Source organism: Lissotriton helveticus, chromosome 2_2 (genome assembly GCF_964261635.1).
Source record: "Lissotriton helveticus chromosome 2_2, aLisHel1.1, whole genome shotgun sequence".
Taxonomy (NCBI): domain Eukaryota; kingdom Metazoa; phylum Chordata; class Amphibia; order Caudata; family Salamandridae; genus Lissotriton; species Lissotriton helveticus.
In genome coordinates this window covers 183527375-183552235 of record NC_136060.1, presented here as the reverse complement: position 1 = coordinate 183552235, position 24861 = coordinate 183527375, and the positions used below count along the sequence as shown (strand labels likewise).

At 47.5% G+C, this 24861-nt stretch overlaps 1 protein-coding gene across 1 annotated transcript in view; it reads right to left on the bottom strand.

Moving 5' to 3' along the window:
- Window positions 1-24861, bottom strand: part of PDS5A (PDS5 cohesin associated factor A) — a 1342323-nt gene that overhangs the window by 1098933 nt on the left and 218529 nt on the right. The window contains exons 7-8 of the mRNA XM_078678314.1: window positions 12022-12102; window positions 9123-9263 (exon numbers count right to left, since the gene is read on the bottom strand). Of these exons, the coding sequence (XP_078534440.1) occupies window positions 9123-9263; window positions 12022-12102 (222 nt within the window). The remainder of the gene's footprint in view (window positions 1-9122; window positions 9264-12021; window positions 12103-24861) is intronic.

Here is a 24861-nt window from a genome sequence, read left to right as displayed (position 1 = left end):
ATATGTTGAGAGACAACACTCGAACAAGAGAGAAAAGGATATCAAGTTAATTTTTATGGGTCCCTCTGTATCGTTGCTGAAGGATCCTTCTTTTGGGGGTTTGTGGGCAAAGTGTCTCAAACTGGGTTTTAGTGTAGATGCGGGAAGACTGCCACAGTATGCTCCAGACAGACATACAGGCCTCTGAGTTCAAGTTTAGTGTGTTGGAAGACTTTTACTATCTTGGATTTGCGATGACACATTGCATTTTTGGCCTATAGTGTGGCGCCGCGGCCAGGGCGACTGACGCTGGAATCTGGGGACCACGGTTCGATCCCCGGCTCTGGCGGCAGGTTAGCCCAGCACCATGTGACTCTGGGCAATAGCTCGCTTAATCTTCCCGACGGCCCCCCAGCACCTAGAGACCCTTACGGGTGATTGTGCGCTTTACAAATGTGGACTTAACTTTACTTTGCTTTACAGCATACAGGCCAAAAATGTAAACAGGAATTCCTGCAAAAGTAGGAAGGTCTGGGCCTGGGGACTCTTATCCCATTTGTTAGGAAGTTTTCAGGATTCCGCTCCACCCACTAGCCCATGCCATGCTTAAATGTGGCATTTACAGACACGCATTTCAGAATACTTTCTGGACCGGCGGAAAATCAGAGAAGTCCTGAATGTGCTGTCCGTAACCTGAGAGGAGAAGGACTGGACCTGCTCAGTCTTGCACCCAGGACAAAGACGTGGACTCCAAGGGTCAGTTGGCTAGCCTAGCTTCCTTGGCAGCTACAGGGAAGAGAAGCTGCAAGAGGGTTTTTTACGAGGCAGTATCCAGCAGACCAGTGACAAATGTACCTGGACTGGACCCTGCTGTTGGCCTCTGCCTGACACCCTGCCAGTCTCTATGTGCCTTGCCTCAAGTCTTGGGATGCTTTCCTGTGGTGGATTGGGACTTACGGGACAAAAGCCAGTAAATCTTTATCTTGGATGAACCTGGTTGGTGCGTCCAACCCACGCTTCACCACGGTCAGTCTGAAATTGCAACTAAGTCTTTGACCATAAACGTTCATTGGCACTTATTTCTTGGTGCTATTTCTACTTAATATTTTGAGAAATCGTATCTCTGGACGCCCTGTTGTTTTTTTTTCATTTTAGTGCCATTTCTTATTAATTTTTTACTCTTTGTAATTTGGTTTGAGATTTTTGTTTTACATTTTGACTTTAATACGGATTTGGTAGTGTATAAATACTTTACAAATTGCCCAATGTTAAGCCAGTCTGCTCTGTGCCATAGCTACTAGGTGGTTAAGCACAAGTTAACTGAGAGACTGAGGATTTACCATGAAAATGGTTGTGATCATTCCGGAGGTGGGTGGTCACCCAATCCAGATAATGATTAATTTCTTACAAGCTTCAGGGACAGCGAGTACCCATATCCCAAAAAATGACAGACTCAAATTAAAGTAAACATCTAAATAGGTGTTACAGCACCTCCCTTTTAGGAATTACCAAACATTGAGCCTTACTTAGGCATAAATCAATTCAAATGGTACCCCATCTTACCTGTACAACTTTCAAAACGTTCAATGGATAATTTTAGCATATGAGGAGACCTATGACCTTCACTGCCTTGTGCTTCATCACTTTAATATGATAATCGGGGTTTAGGTTTATTATTTTAATGCATGTCATTGTTCTAGGATCCTTCCCGCGCTATTCCAGATGCTGTCCCTAGCTGAATCATAAATGTAACTTATTGGCTGCTGCTGGGTGGGAAGTGGTTAACAAAACATCTCTATAATTGCCCAAGTACCTGACTGCGCTTCCCACAACATGGCAACCGGTTATAAATACAATTGCTATTCTTCCCATCATATAATATGCTCAGAGTAATGCATAGTCCCATACACAGTGTGGTTGTAAGCGGTCACGAACAAAACGATAAACAGGTGTCTTGCCATGTCTTTTATGATCTTGTTTTCCTTATAATGAATAAGTGATTCACCTATATACATCATGACCTATGTTTCAGTTGTTAAAGCCATAATAAAGACATTAAAAAGGAGTTAGGGGCATAAAAAGGCATTATTTGCAGGACTGTAAATGATGCAAACATGGGTAAAATTGGTCCCAGAATCAGGATGGCCAAATACATACAGTGGAATGAAAACCCAAATTGGGGGTGTGACGGTTTGAGACCTATACCTTTGCTCCTGTACAAGGGCAGACACTGACATAAGGGTCTCTAGTTGACCAGGGACAATACATGCACACCATAGAGGAAGGAAGAAATCGTCTGTTCGGGTCAACAACCGGGAATGATACTCATCTGTAGTCTTAATTTTGGCCCGGCATCTTGACAAACTGGGCTGCTAGATCTGGTGCCTCCTAGTCTTGGTTTCTCAAAACATCCTCCACAACACTCATTCAAACAGCTGGGTCTTGTGCAGATCTTCCAGCAGGACAACTCTGCTTTTCCTCAAGGCAATGAAGCTCTTAACAGATGAAGGGGGTTTAATGTTAATGTTAACTAGATTTATATAGCGCACAGCTGCCTCAGCGAAGAGGCATCCCGGAGCAAACACCAGTGGAACATAGAGGCTAAGAACTAGGCGTCCCAGCGCTGAAAGTAGTGAACATAGAGGGGGAAACTAGGCCAAGGGGAAAAGATATGTCTTAATGGCTTTTCGAAAGGCCAGCAGGCTATCCAAACTGCGAATCTGAAAGGGCAAGGAGTTCCACTCCACAATTTGGCTGCCAAACAACGGAAAGACGGTTCCCCCAGCACGGAGACGGTTCACTCGAGGGATAACAACAAAGTATTGCAACAGAGAGCGCAGCTGGCGACTAGGAAAATAAGGTACCAGCAAGTTGACCAAAAGCCCGGCAGACGCAAGCTTCAGCATTTTAAAGGACAAGCAGAGAGCCTTGAATTCGATATGCTAAGCCAAAGGCAACCAGTGTAACCGCCGGATAGCACCAGCTATTGAGCAGCTTCGCGGGAACCCCAGCAGGGCTCTGGCTGCTGCATTTTGAACTCGCTGCAAGCGCACTACCTTTTCCTGATTAGCCCCTAGGAGGAAAGAGCTAGCATAATCCAGTCTAGATAAGATAGCCGCTTGTATGATCAACTGACTGGTGGGTGGATCAAAAAACCCCAGCAGGGGCCTAAGTACCCAGAGGAGGCCGAAACACTTTCTTGGTGTGATCCTGGAAGCGGAGTGTAGAGTCCATCCATACCCCTAGGATTTTTACTACCGCCTTAGGGTTGGGTGCACTACCAAGTGTGATGGGCCACCATTGCTCACTCCATAGTCCCTTGTCTCTCCCCACCAGCAACACCTCAGATTTATTGGCGTTAAGCTGGAGGCAGTTGGCGGTCATCCACTCCTCGACTGCCGCCAGGCCACTCCTAAATTTGGAGGCGTCCTGCGTGGAGTCGTCGGAGAGGGCCATCATCAACTGCGTGTCGTCAGCATACGAGACCATGGTAAGGCCTTTGTCCCTAGCCACCATAGCAAGAGGTTGAACGTACAGATTAAATAGTACAGGACTCAGAGCAGAGCTCTGAGGCACACCCTGCCCGATGGGTTGGACACAGGAGAGAAAGGGGGGGGGGGCTGAGGGGCAGTCACTTGAAATGTTCTCTCAGACAGCAAAGATCTAAACCATTCTAGAGCTACGCCAACGACACCAGCCTCCTCCAGACGATGTAAAAGAATCTTGTGGAAGATTGTGTCAAATGTGGCACTGAGGTCAAGCAGTATCAGTGCCGCAGTGTGCCCTGCATCGAGAATGGTCCGCAAATGTTCGGTCACAGCCAAGAGAGCAATCTCCGTACTGTGCCCAGGGCGGAAGCCACTCTGGGAGGGATCCAAGGCGCCATTAATATTCAAGAACCCAGTTAAAATGTTATTCATGTGAGCCTCAGCAATCTTGGCTACCCATGGTAGGAGGAATATAGGAAGAAAACTTTCCAACTTATCCAGAGCAGGTTTTTTTGAGTAGAGGAACTACCTTACCCTGCTTCCATAGCTCAGGGACAAGAGCTGTGGAAAAAAGATGTATTAACAACTTGGCACAAAGGTGCCAGGAGCACAGATTGGGAGTCCCTAAACTGGGCAGGTTTCAGTGGGTCTACCAGAGAGCCAGATTTAACTTTACCACTCAGTAGTAAGAACTCTTCCTGTGAGATGGAAGGAATAAACTCCAAAGAATGAATAGGAGGGGGTCCGTGAGGAGCAAAAGGAGAAGGAGGCGCCAGAGGGAAAGACCTATAGATTGTTTCCTCTTCATTAACAAAGAAAGTGGCACGGTCCTCACAATGTTGCTCAGATATAATCACGGAGGTAGTAGAGTTTTTCCTAACTTTAAGATCCTTAAGTATTTTGAAGATTCACTTGGCCGGTTTGCAGCTTAACTTGATTTCATTTGCGAAGTAAGCCACCCGGACAGAGTGTATAGTCCTATGGTAGCTCTTGATAGCAGCCTGATAGCATATTTTTGCCACAGGGTCATAGTCCTTTCTCCAGGCAATACCCAGCTTTTTACAAGATTTAAGTATCGCGGCCAGAGAATCATTAAACCATGGGTTAGTGTGAGAAAGTGCCATCTTTCTTGCATTGGTATGCCCCTACTTTTTTTCTGAACTGCTGATGTACTTTGAGTGTGTCCTGGGTTCCTGCCAACCAGGTACCCAGGGCTCCTGCCAACCAGGTACCCAGGGCCTGTGTTCCTTCCTTAAAACTATGCTGAAACAAAAGACCCAATTGGCATCTCTGAACGCCTGTCAGCCCCTAGTAAATGGTACCCTAGGTACCATGGGCATGGTGACCAGGGAAGACCCCTGAGGGCTGCAGCACTTATTGTGCCTCCCTCAGGGGCCCTGTACCCTGGCACCCACACACTGCATTTGCAGGCTGAGTGCCTAAGTACAGAACTAAAACAAGTGTCGACATGGCACACATCTGTGTCCCATCCCCACAGGACCCACTGCCCTGGCATACTTTAGTCACCCCTCTAGCTGGGCGCCCTATGCCAGAGGTGAGGGCACAGGTGCATGAGCCCTGTGCCCCTACAGTACCCAGGGCCATTCCTGGGCACTGTAAGTGCAGTGATGCCATTAAGAGTATATGGTGCTGGGAGGTTGTCATCACGAACTCCACAGCACCATAATGGCTACACTTAAGACTGACAAGTTTGGTACCAAACTTCTCAGCACATTAAACCCGCATTGATGCCACTGTGGGATTTAATGACCGATGCACCAGAGGGCATCTTAGAGATGCCCTCCAAAACCCGAACCTACAATTCACGTCTGGGCTGAGTGGCTGCAGAGGCTGCCACACAGCAGACATGTTGCTGGACCTCTGGGTGGAGAGCCCCCCGCTCTCTACTGGGCCTGCAACAATGCACATCCTGGGCGAGGTGCTATGTCTCCTCCCCCAGGATGGACAGGGGGAAGCTTCAAAGGCATGCCGCCTCTGAGAACTTCTCCAGACCATTTGCTGTACCCAGCAACTACTCCCCACCAGTTCTGCCCCCACTCTGGCGGGAAGACTGGTGGGAAAAACTACATCAGGAAGGAGGTTGTGCCAACCTTTGTCAACTCCACCCCTCAGGTGGAGGAGGCGAGGTGAAGCACGACCCCGGGCTCCGGCCATCTTGTAGATGGGGAGCCCTGCCCAATCCCAGCTAGGCTACTGCCCCTCTCCCACAGGAGAGGAGCAGGCTAGGGGGTGTACTCACCCCAGGACAGGGACCCATTGGTCCCTGCCCTTGCCCTACCTGTAACGCCCCTAAATTTAGTATTTAGGGGCTCCCTGAACCTTCCTTCCTTAGATTCCGGTACCAAAAAGAAGAAGAAGACCCGCCGTGCAGCTGCTAACAACAGAACAACAACAACTGACTTGGCCCCAGCCCTACCGGCCTGTTGATCCTGGAACCTGCTCCTGCCTAAACCCGGCGACCCATAGGACCTGCCTGCCTTGACCCTCTTAAAGATTGGGACTGCCATCAGCAGAGGCTCTGCTGCAACAACCCACCTGGTGCCCACCAGGAAGCTCCGGACCAGCCCACTCTGCACCAGCCGAGCCCGGGCCGGGCCAACCTGAACCAAGACCACAAGGACGTCCCTCCTCGACGAACCAGCCGACACCTGCAGACTCAGAACCAGGGGCCACCCCAACCACGACCAGCCGAGGGTAAGCTTTTCCGACACCCAAAGACACCCCTGCACCCGGCGCCCTACAGCCCCCTATGCCTTCCTGTGGGGTACCTACCTGTGCTCCAAAATCCCAACTTACCTCTCAAAGTGCTGGTCGCCCCTGCAGAGTCTCCGTCCCCGAGCCTGTAGCCTTTGTTCCCTTTTCAAGATCCTCATTGGATAACATTGAGCGCCAGACGGCTCAAAAGCACCCTGCACCCAGCCACCCGAGAGCCGCTGGCTGTGACCCCCTTTGTCCTATCCTACTTCCCCCCTTGCCCTGAGCAAGTGTTCCGGAGCCCAGCACCCAGAGCTGCGTGGCCTGCTAGCCAGCAACCGAAGGCCCCCTTTTCCTCATTGGGCATACCTACCTCAGCACCCGGTCGCCCCTGTGCCGCTGGGATTGAACTGCACTTACCTGACCCTGGGGGACCCCTGAGTCTATGCCCAGGACCTTAACTTCACCTACCAAGTACTCACCTGGAAACCGGTAATTCACTTACCTGCCATTGGATAACATGGACTCCTTTTGACTCGTAATTTTTTTAAGTGTGAAGTTTTGAAAACTGGAAATATTCACATAAAATCAGCCAAAGTCCGAATTCCTAAGTACTCACCTGTGACCAGGGGAGAAGCCAGTACTGTACCCTTTCAGCCCAGTACTGAACCGCAAAAGTAATCCCTAGCGGGTTTACTAGTAATCTGTATTTTCTCCATAGGAACCCATTGTATGCTTTTCCATGAAATTTCTTCCAAGTGTCTACTTTTGAAAACTGGAAATATTCCTTAAAAATCGTACAAAATACTGAAACGCAATTACCTACCGGTTTTGAGTTAAGTCCCCAGTGCTAGCCCTAGGAGACCAGTGCTGGGTTACAAAAGTAACGCGATCGTACTTTACCTGCAACCTGGATTTTCTCCCATTGAATAACATTGTCAGATTTACATCGAAACGTTTCTAAGTGTGAACTTTTAAAACCGCTTTATATTTATGAAAATTCACTACAGTAACTAAAACGTTTTTGCTAACCTGGTTTCAGCTTAGACCCCAGGACTGAATATCAGATCTAGTCCTGTAACTACTAAAGTAATCCATAAAGTAATCAACAGTACTCATATGTAGAAAACCCATTGAGCTCAATGCTGGAGTGTGTTTTAGGATTGTGTTGCTTACTACCTTTACTGTAATCATTGTGTGCACGAACTTTATTGCTCCCTTGCAAAGTAATTACATGAGAGTACTCATACCAGAAAAGTATATATTTATAACTGTTGGTTCTAAAAATAAAACAACTATATCTGTGGATATAAAAACAATTGGCCTGGAGTTCAGTCCTTGAGTGTGTGAAACCTTTTGCTGACTGAGTGTGTACAACAAATGCTTTACACTGTCCTCTGGTACTGCCTTACTGCTCGAACAAGCTACCACTTTGGAGAGTAAGGTCAGTTCTGACTTTAACATCTGTTATACCTCTGGGGTTGGTGGACTCTATCTTCATTCTAGTACAGTATATATAGAGCCACTTTCTCACAGAGTCAGAGTTACAGCCTTTAGACCATTTGGCTGGAATGAGGGAATGAAGAATACAATTACAGAGTGATCTATATGACAGATCGGGGTTACTATGCAGTTTAGGAGGGTGCACAGAAAGAAGGGCATGAAAATCCTCAAGCTTCAATGTACGCCAAGGGCTTTTAAAAGAGGGCTGTTGAGAGGCTCTATACAGGGGCTCAAAAGTCGGGAAAGACAGTGGCCTGAGAGTGGTCAGACTAACATACTGGACGTCTTGACAGAGGCAGAGGAAATATTAGAAAAGACTGGGTCTAGCAAATGACCAGCAATATGGGTAGGGCCTGAAACCAACTGAATTGGCAAGCCGCCAGGTCTGCAAGCAAGCTGTCTATTTCGTTATCATGTTGGAGGTCAAAATGCAGGTTAAGGTCTCCCAAAATACTGAAATTAGCTGCGCTCATTGCCAGAGTACTGGTGACATCAATAAGAGCAGAATTAAACTCATTAGCTGGCCCAGGGGGGCGATAGACTAACAAGGTGACAACTTCTCCCCAGCATGATACGAAAATAGGTTGTGGGCATAAGTCTAATCTGGGCATCCTTGATGTCCACACAATTTACAAGCTTCTGGCTCTAACTGTCCTGTAATTCTTAAAATATGGTTGCTATGGTATAAAACAGTCAACCAAAGTACTGCTGATTTCGAAATTCAGGCCCTTTTTCTTACTCTAAGTCCTGTTTTCAGGCAGGTGTCCGACACGGGGAATTCGTTTTTAACTAGTGTGGCAGGCTATGGTTTGCATGTGGGTCATTCTACGCCCAGTCCAAAAGCTGATCAACAATATTAGGCAACAGGGAGCAAGACCGAGAGAGGAAGGCATAGTTTTACTGAGGCAGGAACATGCAGCATGGTTAGTCAATGGCAACTTTGTCACTTGACAGACCAGATTGATTTCAGGTAGACCGGTCCTGAACACAGGGCACACCATACCCAAAGGAAATCCTGCAATACGACTACCATTGTGTGCAGCCATGGGCAGTGTTCAAATGGAAACACTGATGAGGTAGTAGTAAAGCATGTGCAACCAGCACAAACACTTGCACCATATGTCACACAGGACGAAGTAAACCAGGGGGAGGGACTGTCAACCACCGAGCAAGACAATTGCCCCTTATCTTAAGCTATGAGATTACTAATGCTGGTGGCAACACAACTGCAGCGCACGGGAGTAGGCATTTTTGCTACTTTTTTTTTTAATGTAGGCCTTTTATATAAATATATTTTTAGTGCTTCATTTTTTTCCCGATCTCAAAGCAGCCCAGATCAACTTTTGCATATAAATATGAAGTGTGAGAATGCAGTCAAATTATTTACATACATCTCGCTTTCTGACAAAATAAAAAAAACGGTTGACATAATTTTACCTTCAACTTGAACTCCAACTGTGGCATCACAGACAGCAATAAATGAGGGTCTATGGCGAAAAGTTCCTGTATTAAATCGAATACATGCTCCGACAGATCACTCACTGAAGACTTGCCCAGAACAAGAACCTGGTTAAAAAACTAAAAGAAAAAAACATTGAGAACTTATGTTTGACATCATTTGTGACAGAAAGAGTTCACAAGTGCTTTACACTGCCTTTCCACCAAAATGTTTGATTCAAGTTTAATATGCAAACAAGTATGAAATCAGTGTTACCTAGAGTAAGCACTTTCTTTTTTTTCTTTTTAAACATACAAACGTGCAGAGATGGCTTTATTTAGGAAACTAATTTCCGGTTGCAAGCTAATAAAGCCTCACAGGTCCTTTTCTCTGACAATCTTAGTACAACAAAAAAGTCCTTTCTTCAAAAGGGTAACTAACTCATGTTTATTTCACTCATCTTACTGCCATTTACATCAATTGTAAAATGCAGTACACAAAAATAAAGAAACCCTAATAACAAACACTACCTTCAAAATCACAACAATTAAGACACCATTAAGAATATAAAAAAAGAATTACAACACAAACACTGCCCTACCCCGTACTCCTTACATTGATAATGTATATTTTGTTAAAATTTAAAACCACAATACGTAGCGCATTTTCAAGACCATTTTTTATTTAATGAACAGCTTTAAAAAATTTCCTCAGTTTTGGTTTGGGATTTTTATTTCTGAAGTTTCCTTATTTTAACATAATCCGCTTTTTACACTGTGTGAAAGTTAAATATACTTTCGTAAAAACTTGTTCCAAACATGCCATTCTATGATTTAATAATCACAACAAATTATGTTATCACAAAATTAGAATGTAGAATTTATTGCGAAATTTGACATGAATACAATTTTGGCAACCTTTGAATACATGAACTAGTTGAAAAAAGTGACATAAGTACATATGATAACTACCTAATTAACTTTAAAACATGTAATTATAAACATTTGCAATAGAATAACATCTCTTACATCTTTTCCCTCTACAAAAGCAATCGTGCAACTGCTATTACACTCACATACCCACTTACTGTTCTTTCACTTGAGAAGGCTAGAGACCCCCAGCTCAGTTACAGAGCACTAGATAGACCTTAACAGGGGCATCACCCGCAGGCGAGCAGACTAACCCCTACACTCCATAAAATATAAGCTATTCAATGACTATCAGTAACCTCATAGGATTCGATGAGGTGATTTTCTTCTCGGACCACAAGGCCTGCAGGGTCCTTCCTTATTTTCCTTCATTGAAGATTGGAGTGGGAGGGTGCTGTGTGGGCATAGCCCGCAGCATATCACAGCTCTACCGACGGTTGGCATTAAAACAATCAGAACCTTTAGGGTACTTGCAGAATACTGAATCCACTAGAGGTTAAACATACAAGAGTCTGGAAAAAGAGGCATGGGAACAGTACTTTTGTCACAACATGCCTATTCTCTCGATCTGGCCCTTTTGTTCCACATCAAATTCACAACTTCAAAACACAACGTTCTAACAGAAGATTTAGAACAGAGGTGGGCGCGTACAAGTTACTATGCAGTTCCCCAACTACTCGAGTTACTAGTTCCTCACTAGCCATCATATTCTTGAAACAGTAAACACTCTGTTCACTCTGCTGCATCTTTCAGCAGATAATGACAATGCAGTCAAGTTTAGGTTCATGCTGAATATTACCAGTGGAGGAACCAATTTGGTTTATGGAAGAACGATCACCCACCAACTAGGTTGGTCTCTTCAAAGATATGTGAAAATAATATTGAAGTGGTCTACATGTTTCAGCCAATGAGTTTCCAATTGATTGGCTATCTTCAGGACCTGTGCTTCAGAGTAAACCCTGAATTCACGTGAACTATGCACACATGCTAAGGTGTGCATAGGTGTGTACGGTGCATAACTTACGTGTTTCACCATCAGATTTTGTCATTTTTAGGGCACGAATATTTTCTGTGACAGATTCCAGCTGGAGGCGGTGCCTATTGTCAAACTAGTATCAAGGTCAGCCGCCTGCAGGTTTACCTACTTGTACCGCTCTTCCAGGTTCTCAAGAAGAGAAGTGCGAGATTAATCCTCTCATTCACGTCCCAATAACTATTCTTTTAACCCTACCTCAGGGACCACATAATAAAGAATCGGCAACCCTGGATGTAGTTTTAACCTTTCACTCTCATGGTACCCACTACTAACAAACTAAACATAACCACAAAAAAAAACAGCTCCGCTATAATCAGGCGTCGAAGCACATCTAGGAGGCACTTTGCTTCCAGGGTAGGAACCCGATGATGAAACATGCCACCAACTAGGTTGGTGGGTGGGTGAGGGTTCTTCTATAAACTAAAATTGGTTCCTTTCAAGTGAGACTCTTTTCCAATGACCCTGATTACGGGGTTATTTAGAGCGTAGCTCTGAGATCGTGCCCTTCATTTGTTTAATCCAAGATTAGGGGGGGGGGGGGAACAAACGAGCGCCTATACTTCCTCCTCTCTCTCTCTCTCTCTCTCTCTCTCCCTTTGTTACTTGATATTACCAGTAGAGACCAGGCTAATAGGAACAAAATATTTGCCACAGTGCGACAGAAACAAGAGCTTTTGGGATGCCAGGATATAGCATTGACAATCTCCCCCTACCTCCCCTCCCCAAAAGAACATCTATGCCATGTCAAACAGATGGCATACACTTGAGACTTTTTAAACCAACACAAATGGTGAAAGAAAAAACAGAAGTACGGCCGCTATCATTTCAACTAAGAATCCATTACACGTTTTGTCCTGCATTAACAAACAGGTTAAACACAAAGCAGTATACAAGTTCGTAAACACAGCAATACCTTTACCAGTTTATACATACATTGGCAATGCAAGGCTCAATGGTTTGGACAGTCCTTTTCAGAAGTGCTGTTGACAGATCAAATGCTTGCCTGTTTAGATTCTGGGCAGATAAAAATAAATGTAATTACAAAATTGACCAACACCCAAATATCTTTTTAGCAAACAGACTGAGAAACCTATTTCAAACTAAGATGTTAGGTCAGAAGAAGACGTTCAACAGCATAATTAATATTAGCAGGCCACTAATGCAAATAGAAATATTATACATTTTTACTCTCAATGTCCACGTGTACTTTAAGTAGATACCGGATCAATCTCAACATTTGGAAGATTATGAACACATTGGGAAAACTTGTGCAGTGGGCTTTTATTTTACAATACTATGGCAACTTTAAGAAAAATCTAAATTGCACAATTATTTTAAACATGGAAAACTTGTGTTCCCTTCTGGTAACTATCCAGCCCAGGAACGGATTAATGGGATGTCAGAATGGAATTTGTATTGTAACTTGAATGGTTGTAGGAGCCTGAAAGGAATGGCCCTCAACTAACCAAAAAACTCTCCTCTTGCAAAAAAATGGTTATCCTATCGCCAGTGTAGAGGCACAAGAAACGGTTTCTCAAAACTTTTACAATTAGCATAGGCTGCAGACAATACCACATACCCAGATATTATTTCCAGACCCCACTGAAGCATGTATCACCAAAGGCAAAAAGGCAGCAGAGTGAAAGACAACTGCACCACCTAGGCTAGTCGCAGAAAGCAAACTAAACTCGTATTGCCCACCTCAAATGGTTAGCTGCCACATGACCACAGATACATTCTAGAAAAAAAGCTGATGCCAGGCAACACACATAATCAACAGGTTATAGTATACACAAAGTAAAGTTCAGTCTTCAGATGTTGATTGCATGTCTCTTTATTTTTCAAAAGACATTTGTGTGCATATGGAAAACAGCCAACCCGTTTCACCCTTCACAAGGTCTTTTCAGGGCAATATAAGGTAGCCAGATTTGTGTATAAATGTGTTGGTATCCGCAATGAGTGAAGTTGCAAAACGTTCCAGTAGATGGACATAGACTCCACAAATGAGGGCTAAGGCCAATGGGGAGTACCCTTATGTCCTCAGTCCAGATCAAAACGTACGTTGCCTTCAAATGGCTAACAACTCTTTGGGGCAGTTGGTAAGCCTCCAGTGTAATTAGTAAAAGTACTATCATTATCTTTGCGTAGAGTTCCGAAACGCCTGTGTCCGGCAGCAGCAGCGGTGTGCTGCTGCTGCTGGACACAGGCCGTTTTGGAACTAACTCTACACAAAGATAATAGTATTCTTACTAATTACACTGGAGACTTACCAATTGCCTCAAAGAGTTATTACTTCGCAATTTGAAGGCAACGTACATCTTGATCTGGACCGAGCCCATTGATGCATGTGGAGAGCAACAACAGTCATGACAGTGTCAAATACAGCATAATACATAGGTATACCTTGAGATCTTATTAACCACAGTATTGGCTCATGAGAAGGAATCTGAGGGAAGATTATGCATCTTCTAGAAATATTGTTCTCAAAAGAGAAGTGTCAGTCTTCTGATGGATACATCTTCTGGTAGATGACCTCAGTGACGCAACCAGGAAAACAGAAACTAACTGACACTACTCAATCTCCACGTGTCTACGCAACAAACATGTCACTTACCCTCAGTAACACATTATCTGTTAGAGACTATCTAGCCGCAGAGTCCTTACCTTACAATATTCTCCAGGCGTCAAACTTGATCTATAAGCTTTTAAGCAGTACCCCTGCAAACCGGTAGGTGAAGTCATTTGGCTCTAAGTCAGCATCCACACCAGGAATGACATGCATGGGGCCTATTTAAGTGCTACCCGGGCCTGCTGATGCCAGATATTTTCACAACTTTCCATGCCAGGAACCTGCCCCCCCAAAACAAGAAGCTGAGCAGAAGGTTTGTGCTTTTGGGGTTAGTGTTAGCAAAAAGACGTATTACGGTAACGTTATTGCACCCAGTGCCTCCACGGGCTGAGACATGGCAGAAGGACATGTGTGAATGGGTGACAGTGGAAGCAATCTGCATGAAGCATGTATGAAAAGATTAAAAACTCTAGGATAATCTCTGTACATGGGCATCTATTCTGGTGGATTTGAGAGATCGGCGGGCACAAGGTGAGCCAGAAGATCTGACTGTGTAGGTGACGAGAAGACTCCTGATGAACTGACAGATGGTTGCTGGGCTACCTGGAATGCCCATACACTTTACGTTTGATATAGGCAGGAGAGAACTTGACACAGAACAGGGAAGGAGGGGAGTTAATAGGTTTTACATTGGCACAGGAATCGTTGGATAAAGCTACGGGAAAATAACTCCTCCAAAATGTTTAATAGGATTGCAATGGGTTCCATATGCTGTCTTATGGGGTGGGGAGGATTTATGTCTCACTGCCATTTAATTGTTTTTAAAACTACCCGTCAATGATTCGTAAAAGCCAATGAAATTATATAACTAAAAAAAAATGTAAAAAAGAAAAATAACTTTCCCAGTCTACATGGACTCTACCAGATAAGGCGTTAACTAATGTAAGTAACTTGTTCATCTGACTGATTTCTAGCTTCAGATTTCTTACCTTAGAACAGGTACCAAAGCAATGCCACCCTGGAGGTGGGCCTGTGAAGTCAATTCAAACCAGAAATCCCTGCAGGATTGCACAGGCAAAATGGCAGTTGCTATGGACCTGACTGTCCAGGTAGTAATGATTAGTAAACGTGCGCAGTGATGCCCACGTGGCTGCCTGACAGATGTCCAGGACAGGGACTCCGCCAGGTAAGGCAATGGTCACATCCTTTGCTCTGGTGGAATGAGCAGGCAAGCCCTCAGGGGGTTGCTTTTTAATCAGTGCATAGCAGATCTTTATGCATCCATAAGAGTTGGTCAGTTTCTACACAGCCTTCTTTTCTTGGCCCCTACACACCATATGAAGAGCTAATCGTCCACCAAGCACTCTTTTGTGCAATCAAGATGGAACAACGCCGCTCTTTTTTAAGTCCAGACAGTTGAGTCTCTCCTCCTCTTTGGAAAGGTGAATCGGAGCACAGGTAGGCCAGGGTGATAATCTGGCTCACATGGAAAGGAGTCACTACCTTCAGATAGAAGGAGGCACGTGTCCGGAGAACCAGCTTGTACAGATAGAAGGTGGTATAGGGAAGAGTGTGCACAGAGTGCCTGCAATTGCCTGACACTCTTGGCAACGTAATGGCCACTAGAAGAGCAGTGTTGATGGTCAATAACCGAAGATGGCAATTGCACAAAAGATCAAAGGGTGCGCACATTAAAAAAAGTCAAGGCATGGTTTAAGTCCGACTGGGGCATGATGAATGACGTGGGAGAAAACATATGTTGCAAACACTGTTCCCAATAAGCTGCGCGGGTGAGCGCGCGCGCGCACAGAGGTCACCCTAAGCGCGCAGTGAGCTGTATTTACCGCGCACTCCCTGCAACACCGTTTTCGCGCCACCGCTGCTTTAAAAATGCGTGCGGCGCGAAAAAATGCCATTTCTAGGCGGGAGACTGACAGTTTTTAGAGTGCACAGCTGAGGGATATGTACTAGTACTTGTGCTAATTGCAATGCACACCAGCAGCTGGGCACTGTTAGAAATGTAATGCAGAGTGTCAAACACGCGGCATTCGATCGCTTCACGCTCGGAAGTTAAAACTCTTCCTCGCAGTTTGCGAAGGCCACAAACTATAGAAACTAATTTCCTTAGTTTAGCACTATGGAAACAATCTCTGATAGTATGGTGATGAAACAGACGACTGCAGCTCACACGTACAGAAAAAGTAAAAACCATTCTTACATACAGTAAGAAAAGTTTCAACATCGCCAACACTAACAAAAACATAGGGATGTATAACACCACAAAATAACTATCTAAAGATGTACAGGCAGACGCATTCTTTGAAATAAAGCATTCGCAGTAGATCCTGGGTAACTCACTGCTTTAAAAATCTGCATAATCGAAATCCGCAACCAATCACATTCAGCCTGCCTTTTCCTGACACACACAGCCGAGCCTCTCTCTCATTACATTTAATTAGTGCAGTGTGCACGAGCGGCCCCAGCCGGGCCTCTGCCCTGCCCTGACCGCTGAGCCTCTTCATTCAGGAATAGGTGACAGAGAATAGGATTGCGAGGAGCGAGGTGAGGTCGGTGATGGGTGATCAAGTAGAATGAAAGGAGAAAGAGAGAAAGGAGCGACGAACATAGAGGAAAGAAAGAAGGGGGAGAGGCAAGTGCAAGCAACTTTATTTAAAAACGCTGCAATAGCTTTGGAAGAACGTGTATTTAAAATGCCGCAAGACAAGTCATCGTTTCCTATCTGAAAACATTCAACTTCGCTCCTAGAACACACAAAAGTTTAAAATTAAAGGCTGCACATTGTCCACACTGTCCACAGAAGGAGCAGTTTGAGTATGCCCCCCCCCCCCAGTAGATATTGCTGCACTAATATTTTAATTGTAACCCTGTTCCTGTTCAGTTTTAGGGCAACTGTCAGTCAACAGCAATTGGCTTTAAGTCAAAAAATTATAAAATCTGGATCAGGGTTAACCTAGAGTAACTGTCAGACTAGGGAGTGAGTAAATTATATAAGCCAGTAATAAAAAAAAAAAAAGGTATGATTAACGAGTACATGGTGTACTGGAGTAATTTGATGAACAGGGAAAAAAAAGATGAACATAACGGATTTGGGGGCATGGTTAGTCGGTGGGAAGAGCAGGACTGTAGCATCATTGAGTGATGAAGATAAGATGAAGCAGGACATGGAAAATAAAATTGCTGACATTAACTTTATGCTGTTGATGGAACGATTCTTGGACTAACAAAAAGGGTGCTTGGTGGCTGAGGCTGTGAATACTTTGCAGTGTGGCTCTACTCAGGATTCCCATGCCATGCATCATTCCACCAGCTGGTGGGTTGGTGAGGAAAAAGCATTCAAAAAAAGTATAATTTTGCATTGGCCATAAGTGCAGTCTGTATATTTAATAAAAAGGTTGCCCATAAGGCCAGGGTTCCCTACTTAGTGCCCATTAGCTTCAGTTTATATTTCCCACCATACTATTCAGAAGCACTATCCAAATCACAAACAGAAATAATTTTCCCCTGTCAGTCCCAGAAAGAGTTTATAGCTACCCTTGAAAGAAGAAAATATAACATGAGCAAAAAAGTGCAGAGGAGCTAAAAAACACTAAAAACTGACATGAAGACAATTTTTTCCAACGTGCAGAAGTAGCAAATACTCTACCTCTCCCTCCCTCTGACTCCTTTTCCCTCCCTCTATCTCCCTCCCTTTCCCGCTCTGTCCCTTCCTCGACCTCCCTCTCCCTCCCTTTCCCTCTACATACCTCTGTCTCTGCCTACCTCTCCCGCTCTATCCCTCCCTCTCCCTCTACCTCTGTCCCTCCCTACACCTCACTCTCCATTTCCCTCCCTCTACCTCTGTCTCTCCCTCTTCCTCTAGCTCCCTCTCCCTAGCGCTCCCTTTCCCTCCCTCTCCCTGTACCTCCCTCTCTTTCTCTACCTACCTCAACCTACCCCTCCCTCTCTGTCCCTCCCTCTCCTTCTCTGTCCCTCCCTCTCCGTCTCTACCTACCTCTCCCGCTCTGTCCCTCCCTTTCCCTCTCCCTCCCCCTTTCCCTTTCCCTCTCCCTCCCTCTCTGTCTCTACCTACCTCTCCCTCTGTCCCTCCCTTTCCCTCCTAATTCCCTCTCTGTCTCTACATACCTCTCCCGCTCTGTCCCTACCTCTCCCTCCCTCTCCCTTTCCCTCCCTGTCTCTACCTACCTCTCCCTCTGTCCCTCCCTCTCCCTTCCCTCCTTCTAATTCCCTCTGTCTCTACCTACCTCTCCCTCTCTGTCCCTCCCTCTCCCTCCTTCTAATTCCCTGTCTCTACATACCTCTCCCGCTCTGTCCCTCCCTCTCCCTTTCCCTCCTTCTAATTCCCTTTCTGTCTCTACCTACCTCTCCCTCTCTGTCCCTCCCTCTCCCTTTCCCTCCTTCTAATTCCCTCTCTGTCTCTACATACCTCTCCCGCTCTGTCCCTCCCTCCCTCTCCACCTCCCTCTACCTCAGTCCCTCCCTCTTCCTCCCTCTCCCTCTACCTCTCTGTCCCTCCCTCTACCTCCCTCTCCCTTTCCCTCCCTCTACCTCTGTCCCTCCATCTACCTCTGTCCCTCCCTCTCCCTCTAGCTCCCTCTCCCTTTCCCTCCCTCCCTGTCTCTACCTACCTCACCTGCTCTGTCCCTTCCTCTCCCTTTCCCTCCTCTACCGCCCTCTGTCTCTACCTACCTCTCCCGCTCTGTCCCTCCCTCCCTCCCTCTCCACCTCCCTCTACCTCAGTCCCTCTCTCTTCCTCCCTCTCTGTCCCTCCCTCTCTCCCTCTGTCCCTCCCTCTCTCTTCCTCCCTCTCCCTTTACCTCCCTCCCTCTACCTCTGTCCCTCCCTCTCCCTTTCCCTCCTCTACCTCCCTCTCCTTCTTCCTTCCCCTACCTCTGTCCCTCCCTCTAGCTCCCTCTTCCTCTAGCTCGCTCTCCCTCTCCCTCTACCTCCCTCTCCCACCCTTTCCCTCTCCCTCCATCTCTGTCCCTCCCTCTCCCTCTCTGTCCCTCCCTCTCCCTCCCTCTCCCTCCGCACCTCCCTCTACCTCCGCACCTCCCTCTCTCTACCTCCCTCTACATCGCTGTCCCTCCCTCTCCATCTACCTCTGTCCCTCCCTCTCCCTCTCTGTTCTGCCCTCTCCCTCTCTGTCCCGCCCTCTCCGTCCCTCTGTCCCTCCCTCTCTAACTCCCTCAACCGCTACATCCCGCTCCCTCCCTCTGCCCCTCCCTCTCTCTCTACCTCCCTCTACCTCTATCTCCCTCTCCCTAACCTCCCTCTCCCACCTTCTACCCCCTTCTCCCTCCCTCCCTCCACTTCCCTCCCTCCCTCTACCTTCCTCTCTCTCTCTTCCTCTCTGTCTCTATCTGTCTGTCTCTGTCCCCATCTGTCCAAATTCTGAATGTGCTTACATCCAGGCGTGCAATGCCCATTGGGCTCAAAGGGCTTAAGCCCCAGCCTCCCCCCACTTACCCATTAGTTTGTGGCAGCCCGGGCTGAGACAGCTTCCTGGGCGCGCACACAGCTGTACCGGAGTACTTCACAGGGCTTCCATTTACTTGTTAATGAGGCTTTGTTGTTTTTTTCACACCTTCTTACAGCCCATGCATCTCCACTTTGCCTAGAAACGACAAGGCAAGGTGCATGAAGGTCTGCTAGGCCGCTGGCGGCCCGCGGACCGTACTATGAGTACCACCGATGCAATTAGTTTACACAACTTTAAAATACTTTTTAAGTGCTTTTAACTTGTATTTGCTATTTTGTCAGCTAAAAATTACGGCAAAGCTAACCACACAACACAGTATAGTTTAACGTGACACTATGTGTGGAAATGCACCATCTTTTCAGATTTTTAAGCAAAAGTTTGGAGGGATATTTGACGGTGCACACACGCACGGTCTGGTTTCTGGCGCACATTGCCATGGCTGCAGCACACAGAGACCCTACACTAACGCACACAAAGGAAAAAAATTAGAGGGAACATTGGTTGCAAACCTTTGAGGAACCTAGCCACAAAAGGGGACTTGAACAAATAAGGTTGGTCCAGCAACCTAAAAAAAAACCAGCATAGCTGATAAATAACCTTTAACCGTTCCTAGAGCAGGGCCTTGCTGGGCCAAGAATAGAACAAACACAAGCACCTGAGAAACGGGTGCTGAAAGGGGATTGATGTTCCAAGATGCACACCATGCCACAAATTTATTCCAACAGCAGATGTATACCGACTTGCTGGAGGGACCCCTAACTGCCAGAATATCATCAAAGACTTCAAGAGGAAGGTCAAAAGTGTCAACTGTCACCACTCAATCTCCACGGATGAAGGTAAAGGGTGCGCAAGTTCTGTTACAGGACCCTTCCCTACTGCTGAGACAGAAGAACCTCTCAAAGAGGCAGCCTGATCAGGGGACCGGTGCTTCAATAGCCCGGCATACCAGACTCTCTATTCCCAATATAGAGCCACAAAAAAAACTTGGGCCTGGTCTTTCCTGATCTTCTTCAGAACTCTAAACAGGAGTAGTATTGACAAAAAGGTGCACAGGAGGCAGTAGCTCCATTTGAGATGGAAAGAGTCTCCAAGCGAGAATCCCACATTGAAACTCCAGCGTACATAACTGCCGACATTGCGCGTTCTCTGCGGCTGCAAACAGATCTAGCCAAGGCGCTCCCTACTGCAGAATGAGACCTTGAACCACTTCCGAATGGTGACGCAATTTGTGATCAGCTAAGCATTTTTGGCTTGGTTTGTCCAGCCCAATGAGAGCCCGCCAGGTTTTAAACCACCAGGGCAATGCCCTGGGGTTCCAGCCATCTCTAGTAATTCAGAGCCTCTGGCCAAGGGTACACGACTTTACTGCGCCCTTCGTTGCTGTACCACATGGCAATAGTACTGTCCGTGAACACTTGCACCAGCCTTCCCTTGATCAAAGGAAGAAAGGCTTTCAATGCCAAGCAGATCGTTCAAAGCTCCATCAGGTTGATGTGAAGCCTAGGCTCAGTCAGAGACCAGAGTACTTCACCTCTCCAAAGTGGCCGCCCAATCCCAGAAGTGTCACATCTGTCATTAGTTAGCTCTGTTTGACGAAGTAGGAGGGGTCTGCCACTGGCCCAATCGCAGTTCGTCAGCCACCACTGCAGATCTTTTTGTAGCTCCCTTCGAGATCTGAACCATGTCGGAGAGATTCTATGATGCTGCACCCACTGGAACTTCAGGTCCCAATGCAGAGCCCATATATACCAACTGGCATGTGTTACAAGTAGGATACAGGAGGCCATGAGGCTTTTCACCGAAATCCAGGATCGAGGCTGAAACATCAGTATAATAGCCTGAATATCCTGGACTTTACAATAGGGAGGATAGGTCCGAAACAGCACTGTGTCCAGAACAACTACAATGAAAGGGAGCTTCAAAGTGAGTCAGATGCGACTTCGGCAAGTAAATGATTAACCTGAGCAAGTGCAGGAGGTTTACCGTAGTCTGGGGTGGGAGACTGTGGTGAGCCTGCCTTCAGCAGCCAATCGCCAATGTAGCGGAGGAACACTGGAACCCTTGACCTTTGCAGATGAGCTGCAACCACTGCCATCACCTTGGTGTACACCCGAGGGGCACTGGTGAGGCAGAAAGGGAGCATGTCAAATTGAAACTGCTCATGACCCACCTTGAACCGCAGGAAATGCCTGTGGGCAGGCAGGCAGGACAGGGATATAGTTGTGGGTGTCCTGCAAGTCCAACGCTACCATTCATTCTTGCAGGTCCAGAGCCGACAGGAATTCAGTGAGCATTTTGAATTTCTCCTTTTTAGGTCTCGGCTAAGCGTGCGGAAGCGCATTCGCCAAGAACCTATTGTCGGCGTGTGTGCTTTCCAGGAGACAATCCTGGCCGCGCGCATCGCCTTGGAGGCGATTTCAAACTTACACGCGCACAAGTACGAGCGCTGTTGCAAGTTTCTTGCAATGCGCGCAGCTCCACTACAACACACGCGTGCGCATACACATAAACACACACACTCAAGGGCACACGCACGCACATACATACAGAGACACCCCCCCCACACATACACACACGTGCGCACACACAAGTGCACCGAGGCCCCCCCCTCTCCCGCCGCCGCCACCACCGTCATCGTCGCACACATACATACACACACGAGCATACACACACACACACACACACACACACACACACACACACACACACACACACACACACCCACACACACACACGAGTGCACCAAGCCCCCCCAGCCCTTTGGAACTTACCTGGACAATCTCGGGGGACTCTGCTCTCAACACGCGGCGCGCAACCTCCTGCTCTCCACCGCTCACAGGGGCCCCGGGCCGCGAGACGCATTGACTCCGCCTGCCTCCTCTTCCAGTCCGGACGCGGCCCCGCCCCCGTCACAGGCGACCATGCCTGACTTCCGGTGCGGCTGCGGCGGGATTCCGGGGGCATTTTCTGACAACGTGCAAGTCTGCGGTTTGGAGATCGGTGATGGTGCAAGGCTGACCCACACCTCAGAGCGTCACACATCTTTGCCTCGGAGGGCCTGGGCCCAGGGCGGCTCGCTCTGGGGAGGGGCGATGCACAGGCGGCCCACAGGAGGCGCCACCGAGCCACAAAGGCAAGACAGGGCCTCTAAAAGGGAGGTGGGATGGCTGTCTCAGAGCAAAGCACACATAGAGCCACAGCAAGATTCGCCTTGTAAAGTGCTTTAAACGTATGACAAAAGCTCTTGAACATTCAAACAATGATTACAGAGCAAGTGTGAGCAGCGCATGTAATAAAGAAACGCTGAATAAAATGGTTAACTCGCCTCTGCTTTGCCTGCTACACAGAGTCTAGTCATCCCTTAAACTCAATGCACCCACCGCGACTCAAGAACTCCACATACCTCACAACAGGGGATTATCTACTCTTCCACTTACGAGCCACGTGGAACTCCTAGAACCCACAGTGCCCATCGGAAGTAAGGGATGGAGCAAGTAATTCCTCTCTCTCTGACCCGTGAACCTGACCCACAATCCTTAGAAGGCCGAATGCCTCTGAATGACTGTGAGAAGTTGGCCTGATATGCAGTGCTCACTATTCTAGTGATCACTATGTATCAGTCCAAACAACCCTTATTGATGATTGGTTGTAAGTCAACCTTATAGACCAGCTATCCTAGTAGCATGGATACGAGCAGTCTAAGGCTAAGGCTCTAGAGGGCGTGTTAAGCCAGCTGTTTTACCATCACATTACCCCTTGAACACCAAGTGAAAGGACACCACACAAGTTGTTATGAAAATAAACAGATATTTATTTATAACAAGTCTACCCTGAACTCTTTATGAGTCAGGGAGCTAAGCACACAACAAAACTCTTACGAAAATACTTTAAGTCGCACAATTTACACAGATGCCCTAGGGGCACGAAAAACCATATACTCAGTAAGTGGAATGCGAACTTGCTAGCAGGTAAGTAATGCTTTTCTAGACTCAGGAATCGCTAATCCTACAATTCTAAACACTGGGATTAGATGCAGGAGGCCTGTGGACGTCGTGTGCAGAGTGGGAACTCTCACGCGTAAGGCGGGAAAAAGTCTATGGAGGCTAGTAGTTGCGAAGTTACTGTTCTCGGGCGAACCCGACTAGGTGGGTTGAAAACGGGAGTGGATCCGAACACTTAGGGTGTTGGACTATGCTGGAGCACCGGAGTACTCAGGTTACCTAGCCCAGGGGCTGCGGCTGCATAGGGTTGAAGTTGCGTCGGAAACCCTCGTTGAGGATCCAGGAGCCTGAAGAAAGAAGTTGCTGGCAGGCGGCCAGTGAAGGAGTTCGTGGTGATCCAAGCCTGGATCAGGGAAGAAGGAACCTGTAAGCAGAGGGGACCAAGTTCTGAATCACTAGCCAGTGATTTGAGTGGGCACCAGGATGGCACCGGACAAAGTCACCTCAGCCAGGTGAGTGGGCGCTGCTGGGCTCTGCAGTCTCTCGGACCAGGAGGCGTTGTCGGCGACCAGGATGGAGGTGCGAGCTGTCCCACGAAGGTACTTGCTGTCGACGTCGCTGGACCCAGGATTTTGGCAACAAGTCTTGGCAAATGCAAGGCCCACGCGGTGGACCTAAAATGGCGTCTTGAGTGGACCAGGAGGGTCCAGGGGGCTCCTCTTTTGGAGGGGAGCAAGGGCTAGTCTGGAGCAACCAGACCAGCAGTGGTTGTCGTCGTGGAGCGTCGTGAGGGGGCCACTAGCCAACGGGCAAGCGACCTGGACAACGCGGTGAGCAGCAAAGGGCAGAAGGGCCCCACGCAGATCTCGTGGATGCAGGGGGGCTGAACTTCGGTGCTGGAGCTGCTCAGGGTCGGGGCTTCTCTTACCCCAAAGCACTCAGTCGAGGGTCACTCGGTGGTCGTGCTGGACAAGCGTCATGCAGTTCTGAAGATGGCCGGTCCCTCGAGGTCTCGTCGCACCCACGGATCACAGCTGGGCTGATGATGTAGGTTGAGGTCAGAGGTGCCAGGGAAGCCGGTTCTCATCGTGCTGGAGCAGTCTTGATCCGGAGGAGAGACTGGCAACAAACCGCGATGCTTGGTTGGTGCCTGCTGCTGCAGGGTGACTACTCCTTAGTCACAAGGGAGAATCTTGGGAAGAAGTCTTGAGTTCCTTTCGTGGAAAGTAGTTTCAGGATTCAAAGATGATCTGATTTGGAAGGGGGCCAGTTCCTACCTTTATCCTGCAAAAAGGGGCTGGCACGCGACTAAGTCCTGCCCTATGGGTGGGACCAGGAGGGGGGTGGTTACACCCCTCTCCTTTGGCGGGCTTTCCCCAGCTCAGGGTCTGGTGTGCCCCTGGAACTGGTTCAAGCTGGCCTATGCACAGTGAGTACCGGGGTGCCACTTGCAGTCACCTTCCTCTAAAGCCCTGCCTACCTAGAATACACAAAACCCTGTCTGGGACGGTGCTGGCACCGCCCCTGGCAGGAAACCCTTTGTCCTTGCCTCCTGCTCTGGGAGGACTCCCAGCAGCAGGAGGGCAGACTTGTGTCTCGGTGGCAGCATCCATTTTGTGGAGCTAAGGCTCTGTCTGACGTTAACCGGGGTTATAGGTTACATACATGTCGTGTCCCTCTAGAAGGGTGGAATGCTAACCCCGTCGCCAGAATTGGCGAGGGGTTAGTATTCCAATTCGTATGACACCTTACTCGACATGTTT